Source organism: Camelina sativa, chromosome 11 (assembly GCF_030686135.1).
Source record: "Camelina sativa cultivar CO46 ecotype springtype chromosome 11, ASM3068613v1".
Lineage (NCBI taxonomy): Eukaryota > Viridiplantae > Streptophyta > Magnoliopsida > Brassicales > Brassicaceae > Camelina > Camelina sativa.
The window spans coordinates 36,575,855-36,600,995 of NC_141890.1; the positions used below are offsets into that span (position 1 = coordinate 36,575,855).

The 25,141-nt window shown below is 38.0% G+C and overlaps 3 protein-coding genes, 1 long non-coding RNA gene and 1 pseudogene across 12 annotated transcripts; all 5 read left to right on the plus strand.

Annotated features, from left to right (window-relative positions):
- Positions 1-1,063: 1,063 nt before the first annotated feature.
- Positions 1,064-2,153, plus strand: LOC147934894 (uncharacterized). The gene is made up of 3 exons (XR_015570510.1): positions 1,064-1,571; positions 1,691-1,794; positions 1,959-2,153. It is a non-coding gene; the product is annotated as an uncharacterized LOC147934894 (long non-coding RNA).
- Positions 2,154-3,245: 1,092 nt separating this feature from the next.
- On the plus strand, positions 3,246-8,289 carry LOC147934895 (uncharacterized; annotated as a pseudogene).
- Positions 8,290-9,589: 1,300 nt separating this feature from the next.
- LOC104725141 (squamosa promoter-binding-like protein 2) lies at positions 9,590-13,154 on the plus strand. Of its 8 annotated transcripts, none has more exons than XM_087476121.1 (6): positions 9,638-9,828; positions 9,924-9,979; positions 11,386-12,075; positions 12,155-12,291; positions 12,387-12,608; positions 12,695-13,154. In XM_087476121.1, exons 3-6 carry the CDS (start codon positions 11,405-11,407, stop codon positions 12,982-12,984), a joined length of 1,320 nt encoding a protein of 439 aa, XP_087332247.1. In that variant the 5' UTR covers positions 9,638-9,828; positions 9,924-9,979; positions 11,386-11,404; the 3' UTR covers positions 12,985-13,154. The 8 variants fall into 8 exon arrangements, with proteins under 8 accessions (XP_010442047.1, XP_087332247.1, XP_087332246.1 ...); XM_087476120.1 differs by lacking the exon at positions 9,924-9,979 and adding an exon at positions 10,481-10,562; XM_087476119.1 differs by lacking the exon at positions 9,924-9,979 and adding an exon at positions 10,481-10,722 and having other exon boundaries at positions 9,639-9,828.
- Positions 13,155-20,495: 7,341 nt separating this feature from the next.
- LOC147934896 (peptidyl-prolyl cis-trans isomerase CYP59-like) lies at positions 20,496-21,965 on the plus strand. 2 transcript variants are annotated; one of them, XM_087476125.1, is made up of 6 exons: positions 20,496-20,791; positions 20,871-20,964; positions 21,182-21,283; positions 21,435-21,490; positions 21,565-21,605; positions 21,721-21,965. In XM_087476125.1, exons 2-6 carry the CDS (start codon positions 20,885-20,887, stop codon positions 21,814-21,816), a joined length of 375 nt encoding a protein of 124 aa, XP_087332251.1. In that variant the 5' UTR covers positions 20,496-20,791; positions 20,871-20,884; the 3' UTR covers positions 21,817-21,965. The 2 variants fall into 2 exon arrangements, with proteins under 2 accessions (XP_087332251.1, XP_087332250.1); XM_087476124.1 differs by having other exon boundaries at positions 20,871-20,960.
- A 1,281-nt stretch (positions 21,966-23,246) lies between these two features.
- On the plus strand, positions 23,247-23,835 carry LOC147934897 (uncharacterized). Its single transcript, XM_087473892.1, has one exon. The coding sequence runs from the start codon at positions 23,417-23,419 to the stop codon at positions 23,717-23,719; it is 303 nt and encodes a 100-aa protein (XP_087330018.1). The 5' UTR covers positions 23,247-23,416; the 3' UTR covers positions 23,720-23,835.
- Positions 23,836-25,141: the final 1,306 nt, after the last annotated feature.

Below are 25,141 nucleotides of genomic sequence, written 5' to 3' on the forward strand. Positions count from 1 at the left end.
ACTTCATTCCATTCCAAGTGTATATGGGGTCATAGTGATGCCGCCTACGCTCAGCCACGTCTCTATCCCACCAGGACAAGGCGTTATGGGTGAATTGTGCAACAGCAAGCATCACCTTCTTTTGATCATTGTAGTTGTAACATTAGAATATATTCTTCATCCACTTCTCTGATTCTAAATAAGCAAAGGTAGGGGCCGCCAGTTTTGGAATGACCGGATGTTGTGGTTGCACATCTTCCCTCTCTTCCTCTATGAATAGGATCTCTCCATCGAGGACTTGTCCTTCCTCTTGTTGTGTCCGAGGGGAAGGAGGAGGGTTCCGAACAACGTTCACAATCTGTGGTTGCTCTAGCCGATCCATGCGGTCTCCAAAGGTTTGGAGAGTGGCCTGAATGGCTGCTAAGGTCGCAGCTAGGGGTTCATTTGGTAGTTCGGCGTTGTTCTCCATGGATTAAGCACTGAAATATCAAACAAAGAGATGACAAATATCAAACACAACTATTAGTCATACACTGAAGTTAACATCACTCTTAAACTATTTTTTTTATAATACTAGTAAGCAAGCTAACGAGGTTTGTAATGAAAATGAATTAAGATGTTGTTTAAAAAGAAAGAAAAAAATAAGAAAAATTGCAATCACGCAAACAATCTTTATAACGAGAGAAAGAAGAACCTTTTAAAAAAAAAATTAAAAAAAAAAACAGAAAAACTGATCATGAAATTCACTACAAGAATATTGAATTTTAATAGCATTATAATATAGCAGTTTATGTGTTAATGCAATGCTTGACTTACCGGTAACTTATTTATAGCGTTTCTATATTGGGAAACGCTATTATATATTACTGTCTTTAAAAGATTGTGCTTCCCCTTGGTATTTATTGTTTTTTTACTCTAGATATTTTTTGTATTTGTCGTTTTAAAAATTTAGAAAATAAATTTTTTTTTGAAGTGTCGCCCCTCAAACATTTGACCTAAACACACTCAAATCTCAGATCTTTTAGTCTTTTCCACTTCCTCTCACTTCTCTTTATTGTTTCTTCGTCTCTTTTCTCCCCTTCTTAACACATTTTCTCTACCACGGATACACATTCAACCGACACCACCAATGTCTTTATCTTCGTCGACCCTCCCTATCACCAACCATTCAGCCACTAAATCTCAACATCAATTCTCATGCCTTTCACTCAAGCCTCCCTCTTCTGAATCCTCTCCCCGTGACAAGCATGTATCAACGCCGTCTATAGATGGAGCTCTTAGATCTGAGTTCCTTCGCTAGATCTGACCCTCTCTCCCATTTCTATTCCCAAATCTATAAGAAATCTAAAATTTGATGCCTTGATCTATGATTTTTTTTTAGTATTTTAAATGATTGTGTTTGGATTCATATTCTTCTTGAACCTTCAAGGAAATCTGAAGAGATTTTAAAGGTGGGTGGTATTGGTTCTGGAGTTGATGAAACAGCGGCGGAAGCTTCGGCCCAGATGAAGCGTCTCTTGTTCTTAAGAGACTAAAAGCAAGAACTAACAAGACTGCTAAAGATTATGCTTGGAGGTGTGAATTTTAATGAGGTGATATTTTTTTCACAAAAAGTTTGTGTTTTTAAACTTCAATTGTTTTATTTGTTGTTTAGCTCAAATTATTGTTTAATTTTTTCTCTATGTAATGACGTTGTTGTTTTATTTGATAGGTCTGATAAAAAATGAAGAATTTGTATATAGAGAAAAATCCGGTTGTATCCTATTTTCAGGAAGGATCTTATTTAACAGTGACAACAATAACTTTGATGAACATGTAAGTAGCACACAGTCTTTTTTTGTCAATTCTTTTTTATGATATAAAAACTTGATTTGTCACTTACCAAAAACATGAAAACACAAGCGAAAGTGATGTTTGTCTCATCAAGATATGCTTTGGCGAAGTTATTTCTGACCACAAATGTGAAAATTTTGATGAAGTAAGAAGCCATGTGTTGAGTGAAGATGGAGAATTTGAAGTAAGAAGACATGTGTTGAGTGAATTCCAAGAATTTGAAGTGATTACAAGTCAAGGTGAAGATGGAATCATGTAAACTTTGTAAAAAATTGTTACTTGCGTTTATTTGAACTTATGTTTGTATCTTTGTGACAATTAATGAATTATTTTGATATTGATATACCATCTTTAAATCCAGAATCTTATTATATATCGAATCAAATTAGTATAAAATAATATTTAAAAAACAATTACATTTATATAAACGCTATTATATAATATTTAATTGTGAACGAATAAACGCTATTGTATAAAACAATACAATAGCAAAACAAAAAAAACGCTATCTAAAGTGCTTGACCTAAGATGACGGGCGCAGATACAGCGTTTGTCAAAACGCTATCATATTGATAGATAGCGTTATTCCGATATTATTAAAACTCAATATTCTTGTAGTGAAAGTAAGAGTTGGATGGATACAACCTGTGGGTTAGAACCTTTCGGCTCTGATACCAGATAATACACGGCTTGAACAAGGTGTAAGTGGAAAGGTGGAGGTGAATCGAATTGGTCTTTGCCGTCGATTAAACGGTCAATGAAAATGAGTGATGAGAAGAACACAAGTCACATATATTATGGGGCTCTTTGTCACAGCTCTATAACTCACACAAGGGTTCAAGGGGAAATCACTCAAGAACTACTTGTGCTACTCTTTTCTTGCAAACGGCGCAAGAGAAGAAACTGTAGCTTTATTGAACTAGGGGAAAAAATTGTGACTACAAGGGCTGCGTATAAGACGTTATTAGTAGTCGCTCAGCCTTGACCTTCAAGGGTCGAGATTTAATCTAAAGTTCTAAAGAATTAAGATACAAAAAATAAAAAATAAAGATAAAAAAGGAAACTCGCGTGTTCGCTCAAGTGAGACCCGCTACACAAGTCAGAGGTTTTAATCTCAACTCTCTAGGACTCTAGACTCAAAAACAAAGACAAATGTCGTGGAGAGTTACTACAACAAATTAAGAGAAAATGGAAACAATGAAAACCGAACTTACCTTGTTCAAGGGGATTAGAGGCCACGTTGAAGTCGTGTGTTTGCTCGCTTCTTTTTCTTCGTGTTTCTTGTTTGGCGTGTGTTCCTTAGTTGGTAGCAAGTCTTAGTGATATTCTTGCTCATCCTCGTTGTCGGAATCATCAGCTCGCTTGTCTCCCTCTCCGTGTTGTTGGCCACCATGATTGTCTAGTTGTTCAGTTATAAAATCATCACTTCCTTGATGATTTTTTATGCTCATGTTGTTGGTTATGGCTGTTGGTTCGTTGATGGTGCTAAGAAGTGTCTCAATGGCTTCATTGAACGTTTGTGGGAGTCTAAGTTTGATTTTGAAGTTTCTGTGGTTGATGGCAAATCCCTGGTGGCTGTGCCAGAAGCTATTCAGAATGATTCAACACCTCTGTGGGAGGATTTTCTCATTGGGCTGTTTCCTTCGGACGCGCCCCATGTGGCCAAGATCCATGTCATTGTGAACAAGATATGGAACTTGGGTGACAAGAACATTAAGATTGATGTCTATAAAGTGAATGATTCCACTGTCAAACTCTGGATTCGCAATACCTCTGCTAGGCTGCGTGTGCTGCGACGAGGTATGTGGAACATATGTGTTTTGCCAATGATCGTTTCTAAGTGGACCCCAATATTGGAGGACGCTCAACCAGATATCAGAACGATGCCGTTGTGGGTTACTATTAAACATGTTTCTCACTCGCTGTTCTCGTGGGGTGGCCTAAGCTTTCTAGTGGGTCCGGTGGGGGAACCTAAGAGGTTGCGTCCGGATACAGAGCTTGTTACTAGCTTTGAGGATGCAAAATTTTTTGTGGAGGTAGATTTGATGCAGGAACTTCCAAAAACTTATTTCTTTAAGATTCGTGATGAAGAAGTTTGTGTAGAGTATGAGTACCCTTGGCTGCCTCAACGATGTGGATTATGTCGCAAGTGGGGGCATTCTGATGATGGTTGTTTGGCGAAGTTAGCAAATCCTGCTACTTCTCCGGCTAGGATGAAGGCTGTTGAGGCTACTGGCCAGTCTCCTCCTTTGGGTTCGGAGCTAGGACAGCGGAACTCGATGAACACTGATTCGCATCTGGCAGTAGTTGAGCCTTCTAATGGGGCTGTTGTGGGGACGGGAGATGCTGCTCTGGTAGAGTCCTCTGGTTTGTTGGATGAGACTCAAAATGTTGCTCCATCGGAAGGGGATTGGACTCAAGTTACCACCTCTAGGGGTAAGAGTTCGCAAAATCTTAAGAAGCAACTGTTGTTTGGTCAGGTTCGCATCGCTTCTTCAACACGTTTTGATGCTTTGCGGGATGCAAAGGATGGTGAGATTATCCCAGATACAAGCAGAGTTAAGGTTGAGAAGTTTGCTCTTCCTCCGGTTTCTGATTCTGCAAAAGAGACGGTTCTTTCAACAGTCCGCAAACCGCGTGCTTCTAAGAACCCACCAGCTTCTAAGGACCCTGTTGTTGTGCGTGTGCAACAGCCTCAGAATTCCAAGAATGCGCATAAGTTTCTGGCAGACTCCTCTCAAAAAGCTAAAGACGTCGTGTCGTCTCTAGCAACCTCAACAAGCGGAACCCTCATAAAAACCATTAATGTCGGGTTTCTTCTGGAACATTAGAGGATTAAACAAATCAAATAAGCATGATGTTGTCCGTCAATGGATTCGGAAGAATGATTTTCAGTTTGGTTGCCTTTTAGAAACAAAGGTAAAGGAGCACAATGTGGCTATGGTGCTGCGGAATACTTTTGGAAATTGGACTTTGGCTTCTAACTATGGGTATAGTCTCCTTGGGAGAGTTTGGGTTCTTTGGAATCAAAAAACCAAGCTGCAAGTTGTGTTCAATAGTGGGCAGCTCATTACTTGTTCTGTTAAACTCGGAGACACTTGTGAGGAGTTCTGGTGTTCTTTTATTTATGCACGTAACACTGCTGAAGAAAGGAAAGAGTTATGGTCTCATCTTAAGCTTCAACATGATCTTGCTTCGTTTCAGGGTAAGCCATGGATGTTATTCAGGGATTTTAACGAAACAATTGATATTGAGGAGCACTCTAATTCTGCTATTGCTCCTTTTGTTACATCGGGAATGTGTGACTTCCAAGAAACTTTACGGCATTGTGCTCTTTCGGATATGAAGGCCACAGGTCCGCTGTTCACTTCGTCCAACAATCAAGAGAATGGTCCACTCTGCCAAAAACTGGATCGCGTCCTGTTCAATGTGGACTGGCCGCAGGTTTTCCCTAATTCTTACTATGTGATGGAGGAGGGGGGGGAGGGGGGGGCTGTTCTGATCATCTTTGTGGCAGGATTTGTCTTGGCTCGGAAATGCAGCGGAATAAAGGTCCCTTTAAATTCACAAATGTCATGGCTTCTCAGCCTGATTTTATGTCGACTATAGAAGATTACTGGGGAGATTCTCCTGCTTTATACCACTCCACCTCCTCGCTCTTTAGGTTGAGTAAGAAACTGAAGCACTTAAAGCCTCTATTAAGGACTCTCAGCCGTAACAAATTAGCTGATATCTCTCGTCGAGTTTCAGTCGCCTATGAGGATCTATGTGCTAAACAACTGGCTGGTTTATCGAGTGCTTCGTCTCAAGATATTGCAGATGAAGTTCTTGCACATGATAGATGGGAGAGAGTTTCAGGTTTGGAGGAGAGTTCTTTGAAGCAGAGATCCAAGTTGCATTGGTTAAATGTTGGGGATCAGAATAACAGAGCATTTTATTCTGCAATCAAGGAGCGTCACACTCTCAACTATATCCATGAGATCACTGATCCTAGTGGTTGTTGTCTTATGAATCTTTTTGATACTAAGGCTGAAGGTGTGTGTTTCTTCTCGCATTTACTCACCTCTACGCCTCCTGAGTTCACGGGCATCTCTGTTGCTGATTTGTAGTCTTTATTGTCTTTTCGGTGTTCTCTGCACCAACAAGATTTCCTCAATAGGGATGTCTCGGCTGCAGAGGTCAAGAAGGTGCTCTTTTCAATGCCTTTGAATAAATCGTCAGGTCCTGATGGCTATACGGTGGAATTTTTCAAGGGTGCTTGGCGTGTTCTAGGCTCTGATCTAACTATGGCTGTCCAATCTTTCTTTGAGTTTGGCTTTCTTCTGAAGGGTGTCAATGCAACGATCCTGGCTCTTATCCCAAAAACGCCTTCTGCTTGTGAAATGAAGGACTATCGTCCGATATCCTATTGTAATGTATTGTATAAGATCATCTCGAAGCTTTTAGCAACTCGTCTCAAAACCATCTTGCCAGATTTCATTGCACCAAATCAGTCAGCTTTTGTCGAAGGCCGGCTTCTGATGGAGAATCTGCTTCTCGCCACTGAGCTTGTGAAAGACTATCATAAGGAGGATGTGTCTTCAAGAAGTGCTATGAAAATTGATATTTCTAAAGCATTTGATTCGGTGTAGTGGTATTTCTTACTGAATGTGCTCACAACGCTTAATCTCCCTCCCACATTTATTCATTGGATCAATTTGTGTGTGTCTACTGCCTCCTTCTCGGTTCAGATCAATGGGGAGTTAGCAGGGTTTTTCAAAGCGAGCGAGGTATGCGTCAAGGCTGCTCTCTCTCTCCATATCTTTTTGTGATCTGTATGAATGTTTTATCCTCCATGCTTGACCGACCAGCTACGGTTCGACAGTTTGGCTATCACCCTCGTTGTCGTGGTATGAGTCTCACCCATCTCTGTTTTGCGGATGACATAATGGTTTTCACAGATGGCAAGGTTTCTTCTTTGGAAGGGGTTTTGGAGGTATTTAAGGACTTTGCTGCATATTCAGGTTTAAGTATCAGCTTGGAGAAATCAACTTTGTTCTTAGCAGGGGTTTCTGGTCGTGACCGTGAAGTGATTTCAGGTCAGTTCCCTTTTGCGTCAGGTTCCTTACCTGTTCGCTATTTGGGGTTGCCGCTGCTCACTAAGCGAATGACGCTACATGACTGCCTTCCGCTTATTGAGAAGATCCGATCACGCTTTGCCTCATGGAAGCATCATGCTCTTTCTTTTGCAGGGAGGTTGCAGCTTCTCAGCTCTGTTATTGCAGTCTCACTAATTTTTGGGTCTCTGCGTTTCGTCTCCCCAGTGTGTGTGTCAAGGAGATTGTACGTATTTGTGCAGCTTTTCTCTGGTCTGGACCAGAGCTTAATGCAAATAAGAACAAGCTTGCTTGGGCTGATGTGTGTATGCCTAAACAGAAAAGAGGACTTGGCTTGAAGTCGCTACTGGCGGTGAACAAAGTAAGTTGTTTTAAACTAATATGGCGTTTCACTTCGGCAACTAATTCTCTATGGGTTAACTGGATCAAACGTGAGTTACTGCGTTCGGCATCCTTTTGGTCGGTTAAAGACTCCACCACCAAGGGATCCTAGATGTGGAAAAAGCTCCTCAAATATAGATTGCAGGCTCGGGAATTTCACATAATGGAGGTTGCGAATGGTATTTCGGTATCCTTTTGGTATGATCACTGGTCCTCGCTTGGGCGGTTACATGACCTTCTTGGGGAGCGTGGGTTTATTGATATGGGTATTCCGGCTAATGGATCTGTTTTTATGGTTTTGCAAACGCATACAACACACCACCATCGTTCGGTTCTGCTGAATCGGCTGGAAACAGAGATCACTCATTTGCGTGTCCGACGAGATAGTGCAGTTGAGGACAAGGCTCTTTGGCGACGTTCGGATACCATGTTCTTGCCTAGTTTCTCTACTTCCAAGACTTGGCAGCAGCTTCGAGTTGCAGGCTTACGAGTCAGTTGGTATAAGGGGGTCTGGTTTTCTAACTCGATCCCAAAACATGCTTTTATACTCTGGCTTGCTGATCGGAGTCGACTTACCACGGGAGATCAACTGTTAGCTTGGAACAGGGGAGTGAACCCTGGTTGTGTGTTCTGCACGGTTCCTTTGGAAACACTATCGCACCTGTTTTTTGGCTGCCTTTACATTGCTCTGATCTGGCAGGCTCTTTCCCGTCTGCTTCTGTCTCGACATTATACCGGTTGTTTTACTCATATTCTGACTTTGCTCTCTGGTCCCACACTTAAAAGCACTACCAGCTTCCTCCTGCGTCTTCTCTTCCAGGTTGTGGTTCACACAATTTGGATGGCGAGGAATCGGCGGCGGCACGGTGATATGTCCATCACGCCTGAGCATCTAATCCGGTATCTCGACCATTTGATTCGTAATAAACTCCTCACCCTACAGAAACGGACATCTAATTTTGGAGATGGCCTCCAGCTTTGGTTGTCAACACGCATTTAACGTTTTATGTATCTCATTTTAATCTTTCAGCTGTGTTTGGTATAAGGATGCATTTCATGTAAAAAAAGAACGTTTTTTTTTTGTTTGAATATATTTTCACGTTCATTCAAAAAAAATAAAATAAAAATAAAATAAAGAACACCTAATTTATTTCTTTATATATTTAACAAAAATAACACCTAATAAAGTTCTAGTTTTAGTTCTCATATTACTGAATGTATATATTATATATATATATATATATATATATATATATATATATATATATTTTTTCATATTTGATATGAACTATGCACAAAGGTTTGTAATCCTGTAGCGTCTATTGATTTTTATAGAAATACTTGATATGAACTATGCATTGATCGGTCTGTTTACGCCACATCAAATTTGGTTGTCAAAATTAGATTGTTCGAGATTCGTTTTTGATATGCTACGAAATTAGATTGTACACTTTATTTTTTCAATATTATCGACGCGAGTTGACTGGTTAATGATACGTGTTTCTAAAAACGTTAAACTTCAAGAGAATCAATGCACTTTTGTAAAATTCAAAGATGTTCTATGATGACAACAAATATGCCCATGTATGGTTTTTTGCCATGTATCAAGACATTCTTAGTCAACGTTTTTCTTTATGTAAAAGATAATTTTTATCTTTCAACATTTTTATTTGCTTCCCAAAATGGAAATTGACAAGCAAATATCGTTTATAACAGTAGATTCTCAAAAATGAATCAAAATTTTAAGAAATTAAAGGGAAATAATATTTTAAGAAATTAAGAGAAAAAAAATATGTATTGGAAGAAAAAATATATGTAAAAGAATGTCATAGTTGTGTATATTATATAATATATAGAAGATCATGGACCAAATAAAACATATGACCACACTCTTAATAAACAAAGTTTATATTTCCCATTGGATCTAATTTTCTTATAATATAATTGAGCCATACCTGCTGAACGGTTGTCCTCCAGCACAATGATAACTCCAACCAACTTTTATTTTCTGTGATAAAATAGTTTAAAAATAACAACTTATGATGTAAATCAATTAAAAAAACTTTAACTCCTGAACTAAAGAGTGTCAATTGAATCAGAAAAAAAAAACAATATTAATATAACAACAATAAGCATGGGCTGTCTTGATTTTGACGCTCTTTGATCTGTGAAAATCACACGTCAATTTTTTAACCCTCCCATATGACATTTTGCTTATTTTTCTATTTCTTTGGTTATTGTGTTATACTATAAAGTTTTCTTATAAATAATAAATATTTTGCTTTTTTCCTCGATAGTGAAATGAATCGTCCAAAAAATAAAAAGTTGAAGCTGATGAAAGTAGTTTGACCCCTCCACATCTTCCAACTTGGTACTTAGCTTTGCTCACACCACATGCTCCCTCTCTGTCTCTTCTCTCTCTTCTCTCTCTCTTCTCTTTTCATTTTCTCTATCTCTCTAGTTCTTCTCTCTCTCTCATGTTAAGGCAACAAATGGAAGCTTTACTCTATTGACGACGAGATCCTTCTCTAATTGTCAGGTACCCATCTTTTATTTTTGTATAATTTGAATTATGCTTTTGGTTTCTTGCAAATCTTATAGACCCTAAAGTAGATATTTTTGGTATTTACTTAGCTTGAGAAGATGAAAAAAAAAAGGCTGTGAAAGAAATGATAATATTACCATAAATGGTGAGACATCCATTGTATCATTTGCGGCTGAGATTTTGCTACTTTATTATTTTTCTCCCTATCTCCATTTCCATTTTTATTTTCACTACCTACAAAATAGCATCACAATCATTCATGGAAAGTAAAAAAGTGATATCTATTGATGAAATCTAAAACCCTAATATCCCTTTTTTTTTTGTTTTGCAAAAAATCCAACTTTTTATTCTCTACAAGGTTTAAAAACAAATGTTGCTCTTTCCCATTAGTCCTATGGATCTCATTCCCAAAATAAATTGTGTAAATAAGGTTATATAGCCAAAAAAAGAAAATAAACTTTACTGGGTTTGGTTCATGATCTCTTAGGTTTTTGTAAATTACTGATTTGGTTAGATGTGTTGGTGAAAAAGTAGATACCTTTTGGTAAGTTTGAAGTATATAGTATACCAAAAATGTTACGGAATGTAATATATATTAAAGGGATGATTTTGACAGTGAGTAGTTAAATTCCGCATCTGTAAACAGCTTTTGATAATGAAATGGTGAAAGAGGGGTCCTACATCTTGAAGGGTTTTTGCCCCCACAATCCAATGAATGTGAATTATTGGTGAGCAAAATAAGGTTGTGATGATAAAATGATGCTATCTTGTCTTGTTTGCTGTTGTTATAAATGTGGATGATAATTGTGTTGGTGGTACTCAAAACTTAAAAAAGAAAATAACAGAACATTTCTCTGCTTCTTCTTGGGATTCCATAAGTCTTTTGAGGTATGTTTTATGGTGTCTGATATGTTGATTCTGTGTCCTTTTATCTCTGTAAATAAACAGAGAAGATAAATGAGGAAGTTCTCCTACGTTTAAAGTTTGTTTTGATTTGCTTTTAGACTAAGTATGGTTCTATAGTATAAAATAGTGGAAGACTTAGGAGCTTGTTAGAGATTTTTCTTTTCTTTTTTTTGTGTGTGGTGATTCTCCTTAAAATCATATGGTTATTAATCAGAAAGCAAATCTCTCATTTATTTCTCAAGAAAAGGATGAAAGAGTATAGATATTTGGCATGAACAACCAGAAGGTTTTGTGATAGAGAACCCATGAGACTTTCACTGAGACATCTCAATCTGTAACCTTACTTATCTATTCATGCCAAAATGATTTGCTCTGCAAGACTTATCACAGTTTTAGCTCTTTACTTAAGAAATATGTTCTGTTGGTTTCATTTTTTCTTCAATTGTTTTGGTTTAAGTTGGACTTGAGTTATATCACCTTTTAGTTTCTAGCAGAGTGAAGAAATAGACTCAAGTATTCTGTTCTAGAATTGTCATATTCTCTTTCATATATAAGTAGGCTCTAAAAAGAATTCATTTTGGTTCTCTGTTATATTTTTCCTGCATTTTCTGGTTAGTTTCTTATAAACTTTTTGGATTCTTTCAGATTTGGTGGTCAGTGTCTGATGGAGTGTAATGCAAAGCCACCGTTGCAATGGGAATGGGAAAATTTAATATCTTTTGGTGCTTCATCAGCTGAAACTCCTAGAAAGATTAAACCAATGGAGTGGGAACTTGATGGGTTTGATTGCACCTCTCTGTACTCTTCAAGCTTTGCTGCGGTAGCTTATGGAGGTAGTTCAGGTTCTGACATAGCTCATGCTTTCTCCAAAAGCTCAAAGTCAGCTTCCATTAGCTCTTCATCAGCTGAAGTGAGAACATACAATTTTACATCAGAAGCTGGTGAAAGTCTTCCAGGAGAATTAGGCAGCAGTGAAGAGTTTGCCAAGGGAATCAATACTTCTCCAAGTCTTGAACTATCCTTTGGCTCTGGTGATCCGGTTCTCGGTTTAAAGCTTGGTAAGCGAACATACTTTGAAGACTTTTGGGAAGTGGAAAATGCGAAAGGTTTAGGACTTCCAGTGAGCCTCGCGTCATCTTCTGTTTCTCCGGTGAAGAAAGCAAAACCCATTTCTCAGAGGTTACAAACCCCTCACTGTCAAGTTGAAGGTTGTAATATTGATCTCTCATCAGCTAAAGACTATCACCGTAAACACCGGATTTGTGAAAACCATTCCAAGTTCCCTAAAGTTGTCGTGAGTGGCGTTGAGCGTCGGTTCTGCCAACAATGTAGCAGGTAAAAGCTATAGTATATCTCTAGAGAAGAAGTGGTTTAATCAGTAGCAAAGCGTTTATGATTTTTTTGGTGTATAAAGGTTCCACTGTCTCTCTGAGTTTGATGAGAAGAAACGTAGCTGTCGCCGGCGTCTCTCAGATCACAATGCAAGACGTCGCAAGCCAAATCCTGGGAGGACATATGGTATATACAACAACCACTTATTAGCTTCTCCTTGTATGAACTCTGAAATTGGCTATAGTTTAGTTATATAGCATTAGTTATTTTCTTTTTGGCGAGTTGGAGATGGTTTTGTCATTATGTGTATGCAGATGGGAAAGCACAAGTGGATTTTGTATGGAACAGATTTGCACTTATCCATCCAAGAAGTGAGGAAAATTTTCTATGGCCAAGTTCGAAGCCCGTACCATCAAGAGGGTTAATGCAGCAACCTACAAAGACCGAAACTTCCAATAAGCCATTCACCCAGCACTGTGGATTTGGATTGTTGGACCACAAAACCAAAACCGCAAGAGCTGAGTTACTCAGTAAAGGTTTGTGATCTCTTGAGAGTTTCGAATACATGGTTCATCTTGTATTTGTAATCTTGATGATTCTTTTGTGTTATGTTGGTCTTCAGAAAAGGTCACAATCTCTTCACACATGGGTGCTTCTCAAGATCTTGATGGTGCTCTCTCTCTTCTGTCAAATTCAACAACATCATGGGACCAACCGAGACGTTTTTCCCTTGATCACCATCCTACAAGCAACCTCCAATCCGTGGCTCACCGGTCTGTGACTCAACTCAATTCAGTGTCCAGCTATTGGCAGCCGGATCCACCGGCAGTTGATGGCCCAACCACTCAGCATAGAAATGGGATAGGCCACTTTAATGAGAACTACTTCAGCTTGAACCAGTTCTATAACTAAATATGTATGAATGCCTTCAAATCCTAATAAGATATTTTATGTTAAGGATTAGGCAAAGCCAGTGTTAAGTTAAGATTGGAGCTGTGAAACTTGTAAGACACCAAATCCTCTCTTCTTCTGTTTTGTTCAAGTATTTTGCATGGGTTAGAGAGCTTTGACAATTGTTTTAATCTTGATGATGTAGCAACTACTACTAAATTGATTAAACGCATGATATAACATGTTAGTTATATAGGATATAAGGATTATAGCAAAATTTTACTTGCTGAGATCATATGCCTAGAATTAGATGTATTATTGTTCGTAGTCCTCTTACAACTACAAGTATTATATTTGAGGTTTGATTAGCGTTTTTAGTTTCGTAGTTCCAGAGTTGACAAGTGTTAAAAGATTTTTTTTTTGGTTCAATTATTTGATCATAACTTAACTTAGGTGCGTAACAAACAATTTGATAGTGCAGTATTGTACATGCAGGACAAACGTATTTGCGGGAAAAGTGCAGTTAATGCAAATTAAACAGTACAAAATAATATTTGATTGGTAAAAAACTAGTTGCAGTGCGGATTTCATATTATTTTATTAATAACTAGTATAATTATATATTATAAATAAATATTAAAAACAGATATATTCTATTAATATACTTATAAATGAAAGTTTTTTTTAGATTGTTAGTAAGATAGTATTTTCATTTATTATTTATGAACTTAAAACCCCAAAATTTATTTTGAATTAATTTTGTACATTTTGTTCATTAAAATAATAAAATAGTGAAAAGATACATTTTAAAAGTAAATGATTTATAAATAATTTTAACAATTTAAATTGAAAACATTTTTAACAGTAAGCTACATGGAATCGCGAGCGGGTACGTGGAAGCGGAAATGTTTGGAAGCGGAGAAGCAAAATTTTTAAAAAAAATAGAAAGCCGGTATGTGTTGAAAGCATATATACATATATATATAAGAGTATATATACTAGATAACTATGGTTTTGAAAAGAAATGATAAACTAACTATGACCCATACCTCTTTGTCGGTCATGCCTATTAAAATTACATAGTTCTCCTTCTTCCATTTTTCTATTTTTCTCTCCTCTTTTTCTTTTCCTTTATCTTTCTTTTTCACGTTTTTATAAAATCACGTCCATCTTCTCTCCTCCATATCCACCTCCCTCACGCCAGCGGCCAACCACCACCACCATATCAATAATCTCTTCAATTCTTTATAATTTTTCTATTGCTACCACCCTTAGTTTTAATTTCTTTTTTTTTCTTTTTTCCCTTATATCCCTTTCATCAGATTTTATACAACCAATTTTTTTTTTCTCTCTGCAAATCTATCATTCTCTCATCCTGGTCCATTCTCTGTCTCCTCCTCTTGTCGGATTTCTCTGCAACTCACTGACGTAGCATCTAAAATTAGATCTAATATTCAAAACACATATAAAAATTGCATGTTATGAAACATAATGACATAATTTTTTTGTCCATATATCATCCTATTTCACATAATCACATGAGTTTTAACAATTCTACACAACCAACCTACATATTTTGTCCATTTATCATGTTATTTCACAGAATCACATGAGTTTTAACAATTCTACACACCAACACATATATTTTGTCCATATATTATGTTATATCACATAAACACATGAATTTTAATAATTTTACACAACCATCACATGTATTGTATCAATATATCATGTTATTTTTGTAGAATCATATGAGTTTATAACACCAAATCTGGTAAGTGATAAGTGTTCCATTTTGTAAATACAAAATCATATAGGGATATTTTAGTATTTTTTCCACTCCATAAAATGTTATTTACCAATGAGTATCATCTACCAAAGTTGCTCTATAAACAAAATACCAAACACAAAACATATTAGTTATGAAAACATAATCATATTAATCAAATGTTGAGACATACTTAGATGTTGTTATATTTTTGTAAAACAAGTTTTATTAGCTTCTAAATATCACACTAACAACAAACACAGTCGATAGAAAAGAGAAAGAAAAAAAAAGAAAAAAAAAACGAAGGACAACAATTAAAGCACAATTGTAGTAGAAAACGACTTCTCACTTTCTCAACTTTTCATCTCCTTTGTTTATTTACTAATTATTAGGTTTTATTTTTTACGTTTGTAAAATAAATTAAGTTGGGCCAGAATTAAAAGCCCAAATCAACTTCTGAGTTTTTTTTTATCTTCTCCGATCTCACACCACCACGTTTCAACTCTGAAACGTGCGATTCCGTCATGTTTCCAAACATCATATTTTGGAAATTGCGATTTCAAAATGAATCCAAGCGATTCCCGGTGCTTCCGCTTCCGCTTCCGGTTCTAGAGCGAAAAACGCATCATCTCTCACGCTTCCTTGCTTCGTAGGTTTAACATAGAAACATTTGTTAAAATATAATATATTGATTATTATTCTTTTTGTTAACCATAAATAAAATAAATAAAAACATATAAAAAAACGTTGTTGTACTTGGTGCATTTTTTGAAACAATCCGTTGGGTATTTGGTAATATGATAAAAAAAGACGGTCCATTGAGTATTACCATGGTTCAAAAAACACAAATGAGTTATTTTTTCACTTTTTGGAAAAACTCAAACTATTGAAAAGATAATATGATTGGTAACATTAAGTACTGTTTTGCTTTTAAATCTTGAAATACACATTTTATCATGCTTCCAATCAGGGCCTTAGTTTACATATGAAGGGAGAACGAAAATTTTGTAGCATCCAAAACTACAAATATCTAATTTATGTTAGTCCTACTCCTAGGTATTGATCGCTTACCAAAATATTTAGATAAACAGTAGCATATGAGAAAGTATATGAAGATAAAAAGTAATTGTTTAAAATGCAATTTGAATATATTTAAAACGTAATTTGATATGTATTAAATTGTTATTGAGAAAAATGTAAATATACATTTTCAAATGGTATCTTACCAATGGATATAGATTTTTCAGTTTGAGTTTGTAATAATTGTTGGATACTTTACAAGAAATGGGATGTCCCTTATTTATATGTTTCTCTAGATTATAGAATATAGCTACTTTCCTAATGGATCAAACCAAGATTAGGAAAGTTTCTTCTTCCTTGTTAGGTCGGCCGTCGGGCGATCTAGGTAGTCGGGCTCATTGAGGCAGTTGAGTGACTTCGTTCGGCTTCTTGCTTATAGGCCCGTTTAGCTGTCCCAAAAGACGGGGCTCCTCGGTTTAGTTGATGTGCAGAGTAACTCGGTTTACCTTCGGTTTAGATCGGTATGTCGTGGGTGCTAAATCCCGCACCAACAATTAGTCCCCCCCAGTTCGGTAAATTCGATTATCCATTAGAGTTTCCGAACTATAGGAAAAATATCCGATCTAAACTTTAGGAAAACTGAATTCCGAGCACGCGAACTGATGTGAGCGCAGGTCGCGATCGTTTACGTAATCGCTCGGGAAGGATCTAGAAAAGAACCATGTCATTGGCTTCAAAATGCGACGTTGTGCGTCAGGACTCGTCGCCTCGTTAAAACCCTCTCCAGTAAACCTCATGGGAAAAATCCGAAATAAGGAAAAAGAGTACGAGTCATGATTCTAACGTCTTTGGCTCCCTCGTCTTTGGATAAGGACGAAGGCCGTACGGACGGTCTCGCCGATGGTTGCCTTGTCTGAGTCGATCTCTCGGTTTTCTTGGATGAATGCTTGGACGAAGTGGTTGATCTTGTGTCTTGCAGTCCTGGATGAGCTTTTAGTCCGAGTTGTACCGCGGGTGATATGAGTGTCCGAGAGGTGTTCGGGTCCGGCTCAAGCGCTCCTTGACGCGTGTCCGATCCCATGCTCACATCACTCACCGTTGCAGTTGCTAATCCAAGTTGAGACGTGCCGTAGATCATAATGACTTTTTGTAAGTTGGTTGCTCTCTTCATTGCTGACCAGCTAGCTCGCAATTCCAGACTGGAATCTTGGAGGTCGGAAGAGGATGCTCAATCTTCGCAGGCCACTAAGGTTGTGATCTCTGAAATGACTGATGATTCAGATCGGGATGATAATTGAAACTGGATGACCTCAAGATGCAATTGTTGAAGATACTACACTTTCGTGCAATGATTTCAGTTTGGATTCCCGATAATTATTATATTCGGAACTTTACAAGCTGCGAGACGTCTCTCGGCTTACATCAAGTAATCCTACATTTAGTAATAATTTGGAGATAACTCTGGACTCCGTAGGTGGGTGGTATTGTCCCAAGCAATGTGTGCTTTTGCGGGGAGCGAGATACTAGGCTCGGCTTACCCCCTTTTATCTAGTCTGGAGATGGAGTGTGAAAATGAAATTTTGGTTTGGCTTATGTTTTCGTCCAAACTAAATCTCGAGTGCGGAGATGAACTATAAAGTTGTCTGAAGGACGAACTGAGAAGTTTTCCGAAGACGAACTGAGAAGTTGTCGAAAGGAAGAACTGAAAAATTTTCCGAAGACGAACTGAGAAGTTGTCTGTAGACGAACTGAAAAGTTTACCGAAGACGAACTGAGAAGTTGTCTGAAGGAAGAACTGAAAAGTTTTCCGAAAAAGAACTGAGAAGTTGTCTGTAGACGAACTGAAAAGTTTGTCTGAAGACGAACTGGAAAAAGTTGTCTGAAGACGAACTGAAAAAGTTGTCACATTTGGACAGGTTGTGTTTGAAAAAAAATAAATTTTTAACTCTATTCGAAATTTTACACGAGGCGGGACGTCTCCTGGCTTACATCGAGTAATCCTTATTGGGTAATTTAACCCAAGCGTACATGCGCTTTGGCGGAGGGCAAAGTACGAGACTTCGACTTACCTCCTTTGTTCCAGTTTGTAAGTCGGACGGCGAAATTTAAAACTCTGGGTGAGGATTACATATCCGTCCGAACTGGAACTTGCAAAACAATTCAAAAAAGAATTATCTGGGTTCGGCTTATCTCTCGTCAGAGAGTTTGAGGTGCGAAATAAAAACTCTGGGTTCGGCTTATTCCTCATTAAAAGTTTGAGAGGAGCGAGATATTGGGCTCGGCTTATTCCCCTTTTAAAAGTTTGAGGGGAGCGAGATATTGGGCTCGGCTTATTCCCCTTTTAAAAGTTTGAAGGGAGCGAGATATTGGGCTTGGCTTATTCCCCTTTTGTGGTTTGACGCAAGTCGAGCATCTGGCCAGGATGTCGAAAGATTCACAAAGAATCATAAAGATTTAGTTAGAACAAAAACTGAAGCTATTTGAAGTTAAACTGAAGTCGAAGCTGTCTGCAATCGAAATGAAACTGGAGTTGTCTGAACACAAACTGAATATGAGGTTGTCTGAGGACGAACTGAAACTGAAGCTGTCTGAACACAAACTGAATCTGAAGTTGTTTGAGAATGAACTGAAACTGAAGTTGTCTGAACACAAACTGAATCTGAAGTTGTCTGAGGATGAACTGAAACTGAAGTTGTCTGAACACAAACTGAATCTGAAGTTGTCTGAGGATGAACTGAAACTGAAGCTATCTGAAGACGAACTGAATCTAAGGTATCTGAAGACGAGCTGAAAGTGAGGTGTGTGAGAATGACCTAACACTGAGGAGTTGTCCGAAGACGATTTGAGACGTTGTCTGAAGGACGAACTGAGAAGTTGTCCAAAAGACGAACTGAGACTCAAGTTGCCCGAAGAACGAACTAAGAAGTTGTCCAAAGACGAACTGAAAAGTTGTCTGAAGGATGAACTAAGAAGTTTTCTGAAGGACGAACTAAAAAGTTGTCCAAAGACGAACTGAGAAGTTGTCCAACGACGAACTGAAAAGTTGTCTAAAGGACGAACTGAGACTCAAGTTGCCCGAAGGACAAACTAAGAAGCTATCCAAAGGAAGAACTGAAAAGTTTTCCGTAGACGAGCTGAAAAAGTTGTCTCAAGACGAACTTGATAGACATTTGTGTATACGTAGTAATTTTTTTTTTTTTTTATGCGAGGCATGGCTCGGCATTTTTTTTTTATTTATGCGAGGCATGGCTCGGCATTTTTTTTTAAGTAAAGATGCTTGCCCTCACAATGTGAGACGATCTGACAATTGCGGACAGGCCGCATCTGCTCAAGCAAATTGGTCGTAAGTTGAGATTCAGAGCACCGATTGAGGCGTGGTCGATCTTGTTAGAAATCTAAGTCTCGGAGCTTCAAGCTTATATGTATATCGATTCTTGGTTCCTTCTAGATCGGTGGCGACCTTCTCTTAAAGTCGAGACGGCGAGCTGATAGCTAGGGTTCCGAACAGGATGTGTCAGTTCGGAAATATGGTGATATCTTCCGATATACACTGCCTATTGAGCTGAGATCAGTTTTCCTGGGAAGATAAACCTCTGAGCTTCAGAATGATGTGTATACCGACTCTAGGTTCCATCTAGATCGGTGGCAAACTGCTCTCCAAGTTTCGAACGAACAGGATGTGTTATGAATTGAGATCGGATTAAAGTTAATATAGGTTATCCACGGTGATAACTTTTGGTAGATAATTCGGATTGAATTGAGATTGCCTTCTCCGGAAATTTGACTCTAAGGGCTATCCGTGGATAGGTTATGTGTAATCTGGGTCATAGTACTTTGTCGGGAAATTGATCCCGAAGCTGACTGGTGCGTTAAAGACAGATCTGCGTTTTAACAGATTGTGTATGCTGCAGAGAAACAGTCATATCTCTCTGTAGACAAGTCAGATCGACATGAAACCAGATTCTATGGAAAGCTTATTTTCTGGTGAATCCATAGGTAGGTTATGCATAACCTATTTCGGCGGAGTCGGCTGGTAAATCGTCCCCGAGGTTGACTGGTGGGGATCCGACAGATCTATATTAATTTCGACAGATAGAATATGTTGCAGTGAGAAGGCGATATCTCTATGAAGAAAACTGCGATTGAAACGAAATTGAGTTCTATGGAGAGCTTATTTTCAGGTAAATCCATAGATTGGTTATGCATGATCTGATTCGTTGTACTCATCCGGGAAATCGATCCCGAGGCTGGCTGGTCGAAAACAAACGGATCTTTATTTGAAGGATAGAGTATGTTGCAAAGAAACTGTGATACCTCTCAGAAGAGAGCTCGGATTGAAACGAAATTGGGTTCCACGGAAAGCTACTGTTCGGAGAAATTCGTAGATAGGCTACTCTTCTTCCGATTCATCGGGAGCTGCCGGGAATTTGCCTTGCAAGTGACGGTTCGGATAGTTGAACTTGATCTTCTGTTTTTTTTTTAGTTTTGGTGGTAGAGAGAACAAACGTAGACCTTTTGGGTAAGGAGATGTCCCTTATTTATATGGCCGCCGGGCGATCTAGGTAGTCGGGCTCATTGAGGCGGTTGAGTGACTTCGTTGGGCTTCTTGCTTATAGGCCCGTTTAGCTGTTCCAAAAGACGGGGCTCTTCGGTTTAGTTGATGTGCAGAGTAACTCGGTTTACCTTCGGTTTAGATCGGTATGTCGTGGGTGGTAAATCCCGCACCAACAAGAGATAACAACGTGAGAGATTGTATTTTTTCATTGAGATTGATTCAGAGATATTTTGTTGCAACCAGGATTGAATGTTGTAAAACTTGGAATAGAGCAATTCAACATAATTTTTTCTGTTTTTATGTTTTCTTTCTCTTTGTAAAAGCTGAATTTTCCCAAGGTAGAGTCTATTTGGTATTATAAGATTTCAGTTTAGTTTAAGTAGCCTACTTCTGCTCAATTTTTTTGGTTTCAGGGTTCTGCAAGAAGTAAACATGTCAGTTCTTATTATGACGAGCCTTGGGGATATAGTAATTGACCTTTGCAAGTAAGTGTCTCTTTTGCATTTCTACTTATGGTACTCACTATGTCTCCACAGGGTTTTAACTTTCTTTATTTGGTTTTAGGATCAAATACTACAATGGGGTGCAAAAGGATTTCACAGCACAGACGGGTGATCCAACTGGCACAGGGGCTGGTGGGGAATCAATCTACAAGTAAGTAAGATGCTCTTACTTTACCTTTTTCATAAATATCTGTGGACTTTGTATATTTTGATCATTCAGTTTTGCCTTTTGAGAATCATTTAATCAGTTTTGCCTTCTGTGTTGCTTTCCCACCCTCCTTGTTTGTGTGTTTCTCCAGTGAATGTTTTGGACTTTTCTTAACCATCTTGTGCTTGCTATGTTGGATTTATAGATTTCTTTATCGTGAGCAGGCTCGTTTTTTTTGGCGATGAGATTCATCTTTATTTAAAACATTCAAAAGACCGGCACTGTTGCAATGGCCACTGGTGGAGAAAAATCTCAATGCTTCCCAGGCTAGCTCAATCATTTTCATTGAATTACTAAACGTTTATGGTCTTATGTATATATATTCCAGTATAATTATCCGTGTGCTGTTCATCAATATGTCCTCATGTGAACTTATTTGCTGATATTGTATTGATATTCATGTCTTAAAAATGGCAGGGCTGATGTAATCCGGGATTTCAAGACAGGTGACAGTGTGTGCTATTCTTTTATAGGTGAGTTATGTTCCGAAATTCTTGATTCTTCTGTATAATTTTTGTGCTAACTGACAGTTTTGTCTCTGTTCTAGAGTTTGAAAACAAGGAGGCATGCGAACAGGCGTATTTTAAGGTAAACGTCAACTGGCTGACAAATTTGTATAGAAGAAGTTGTGAAACAACCAACTTGTTGATTTTCGGATGGACAATGCTCTGATCGATGGTAGACGAATACATGTGGATTTCAGTCAGAGTGTGTCCAAACTTTGGTCACAGTTCCGGCAGAAAGACTGCAGAAAGACTCCCAAAAGGGTAAAGGTAGTTTTTTTTCTTCATTCCTGTAGGATACTTGGCAAACATAAATTAAGGAATGGATGTTTTAAATGCGGCTCGACGGATCATGTTGCTAAGGACTGTGTGGGTGGTAATCAGTCTTCAAAGTACATTCGTAAAAGATCAAAACAAACAGCACGGAGGAGGTGAAGGCTATGATATGGTATTTGAGGGTGATGTACCTGAAATGCCCAAGAGAGAGCATAATAGTCATGAGAGGGATGAGAGGGAGAAGATTCATAAGAAAAGTGCTCATGGTAATGCGGAAGGCAAAAGACGCCACAGAAATGAAGGTGATGGATGGTAGAAGACAGCATGGCCAGGAAGAGGTAAGAGAAAAGGAGAGGAAACACACAGAGAGAGAAGAAAGAGACAGTAGGGAAGATGAAGAAGAAGACGCCGTGAAGAGATGAGAGATAGAGATAGGCGTGAGGAGAGTCGAAGATACAGAGACGATGATCATCAAAGTCATAAAGAGAGGAGAAGAGAGAGAGAGACAATGGACATGAAACACATGGGCTTGGCGGTATTACATTCAACAAGTTTCAAACTATGTAACTTGAATAACACACACAGTAACACATCAACCGGACCTATCAATTAACGAAAGTTTTGGTCACCTAATCTTTTTGAATATAACGATGAAATTATTTCAAAGGGATAATAAAAAAAAAGGTACGCCGTATGTCTTGGCTAAAGAAAAGACGACAGCACATCTGTCGTAATTAGTTTAATCACATTTTTAACAGAAGATTAATTTAACTTTTAAAATAAATTTTTTAAATATTTCAGAACGATGCGGCAATAGCTGAGAACCTTCATGAATAGGCCATACCAAATACCCAATGTGAAAACCCAATAATGGTAGTAAGGATAAAGACGTGTGGTTAAGAGAATTGTTTCTTCTTCCATCATGTATAGGCCACATGTAAGGCTGCATTCTACGCGTGGCTTGTTAGTGGAGGAGAGTGCAGCGCCCACAACAAAAACGTGAAAGAAAGAAAATTAACCAAAACAAAAATGAAGGTAGCTAATTGCAATTGTATTGTATCCCTTGCAAGGTGTGGTACAATGTTAGTTGCACTAGAAAGAACCTCACACACAAAAAAAAAAAAAAAAAAAAAAAAAATTGCATTCCTATAAGATTAGTGTAATATGATGAGTTTCAATTCTCATTGCAAGACAAGTCATTTCCTTATAATCATTTGAACTAAGACCGGAATAGAAACCAAATCGAACCGAGATTTTTGTTGTACAAGATATTTACCCTCGTCGGCCCAATGGAAAAACCCAAATCCAAAACTGGACTATCCCACCACCCCACGGCTGGCTCATTCATCTCCTCACACAACAACTTAACCCTCACTAGCCCACGTGTGTACTTTCTCAACCATTCCCTTATCCTCAAAATTGTATTTACTTCAGAAAATAAACCGAACCGTATCAAATTAAAATAAGGGAAGACCACACTTTTGTCTGAACGAACACACAAAATAAAAAATCTTTACTTTGACATCTCTCTCTTCTTCTTCAATTTCTTCACGGTTCTTGCTTTTGCGTTATCCCCAAAATTGGCAACCAAACCTCTCTCTCTCTCTCTTGAAACCCACAATGAGTCCGATCGTCATAACCCAGTTAGCCACAGGTATCAGCGTTTTAGCCGGTGCGGTCTTTATCAAATCGGTCATGGACCAAAAGCCTATGGCTGGTGGTGGTCAGTTCCCTCGTTGCCCGACTTGTAACGGTACAGGACGAGTCGCTTGTTTCTGTTCTCGATGGTCTGATGGTGACGTTGGATGTCGTAGGTGTTCTGGTTCGGGTCGTGCGGCTTGTAGCAATTGTGGTGGTTCTGGAACAGGTAGACCTTTACCGGCTCAGCTTACGGTTCAGCCACCACCGAACCGTCCTTATTGATTGTCAAACAAAAATTTGTATACTTTGTAAATGATTCTTCTCTCTTGAACTCGATTACTCCTCTGTCTTGTAAGTTGATTATATATATACACATAGGTGAGAACAGATTCATAGCTTTTATGATTGCTTCTTTTTCTTTGTGTTGGGTTGGTACTGTTCATAGTCAAATTGTCATCTATGGTGGCTTAAATCTTTAGAATCCAAAGATTCATAAAGTTAGCTTCTTTTTGTGTAATAGTTTAGGGTATTGTTATGGATGATGATTCAGTAACATGGACTTTGTTTGATGTGTTGGGTTCATCTCTAGTTACTTAATCTGTTACTCAATTTGTTGCAAAATGGTATGAGAGTACATTTATACAAGAACCTCAAAAAGTTGTAAGAGGGTGGTGATGTGAATCATGTGATGGTTCTTGTGGCCAGTCTGGTCTGTTTTGGTTCTGATTTTAAAATTGGACATTGGTTCTGTTTCTAAAAAGCTTCAAAGATAAAAAGAGAAAACGGATTAAATATGGCTGTTGTTACGGTTGCAAACTGATTCAAAAAGACATTGTTGAAACAGCTTCAGTTAGTCCGTTTTACAATTTGATGATTCGGAAAAGCGAAAACGATATAGTTTTTGTATAAAGTCATCTATAACACACAAACAGAGCAATGAAATGAGACAGAGTTAACTAAAGAGCTACGATTGCAGTAGATGGTGTCTTTCAAGATTATTTTAGGCTTCCTACAGCCACATAGAAGTATAATATCAAATCATTAACCACACTTATCTCTAAAGCTCATCTGTTATATGAGGGTGATTTGAGTTCGATATGCCACTCCTTAAATCCCTTCAGGCCGACTTTTGAAAATGGTAAGAATCTGGCATAGGTGTGCTTAATTGGATGGATTGTGTTCAGTTTGGTTAGCTTGGAGATTGTACAAACTTGTAGCTTTCGAGCATTACTGTTATAATAACCACTATTTACTTTTGTAGAATTTGGATTGTTTGTCATACATTGTTATTTGCACATTGACTACCTCGAGAGTCCAGCTGATGGCCAGTGTGACTAAGGGAAAAGATCGGTTAAACAATTTCAAATTAATGAACCAGAAAAGTAATAATGTGACCTGAGGAAAATGGTACAATTTAGCGACAAAAGAAATGATATGAAAATGTTAAGAGTAACTCTTTCGAAAACATTTTCTAATATCGTTTTTGAGTTTTTGTTATTGCTAGAACCCAAGTAACCAAACCAACCGAACCGAGATTTTGTCTATTCGGTTTCGGTTAAAGGTTCTTAACTAATCCACAAAATTTGAAATTTACTTCGATTAATCGAGAATTGCGGTTTGGTTTGATTCTCGGCAAACCAATATAATATTTATTTTCAATATCCAAGTTATACCAGTTTTTCATCAATAAAATTATCCAAATTT

What these genes read in the sequence shown, in the direction of transcription:
- LOC104725141 (XM_087476121.1), top strand. Translation starts at nt 11,405, where the DNA reads ATGGAGTGTAATGCAAAGCCACCGTTGCAATGGGAATGGGAAAATTTA. An exon ending in TTCTGCCAACAATGTAGCAG is followed by an intron (nt 12,076 to 12,154) that starts GTAAAAGCTATA and finishes TGGTGTATAAAG; the next exon opens with GTTCCACTGTCTCTCTGAGT. An exon ending in AGCTGAGTTACTCAGTAAAG is followed by an intron (nt 12,609 to 12,694) that starts GTTTGTGATCTC and finishes GTTGGTCTTCAG; the next exon opens with AAAAGGTCACAATCTCTTCA.
- LOC147934896 (XM_087476124.1), top strand. Translation starts at nt 20,739, where the DNA reads ATGTCAGTTCTTATTATGACGAGCCTTGGGGATATAGTAATTGACCTT. An exon ending in ATAGTAATTGACCTTTGCAA is followed by an intron (nt 20,792 to 20,870) that starts GTAAGTGTCTCT and finishes ATTTGGTTTTAG; the next exon opens with GATCAAATACTACAATGGGG. An exon ending in GGTGGGGAATCAATCTACAA is followed by an intron (nt 20,961 to 21,181) that starts GTAAGTAAGATG and finishes TATCGTGAGCAG; the next exon opens with GCTCGTTTTTTTTGGCGATG.
- LOC147934897 (XM_087473892.1), top strand. Translation starts at nt 23,417, where the DNA reads ATGAGTCCGATCGTCATAACCCAGTTAGCCACAGGTATCAGCGTTTTA.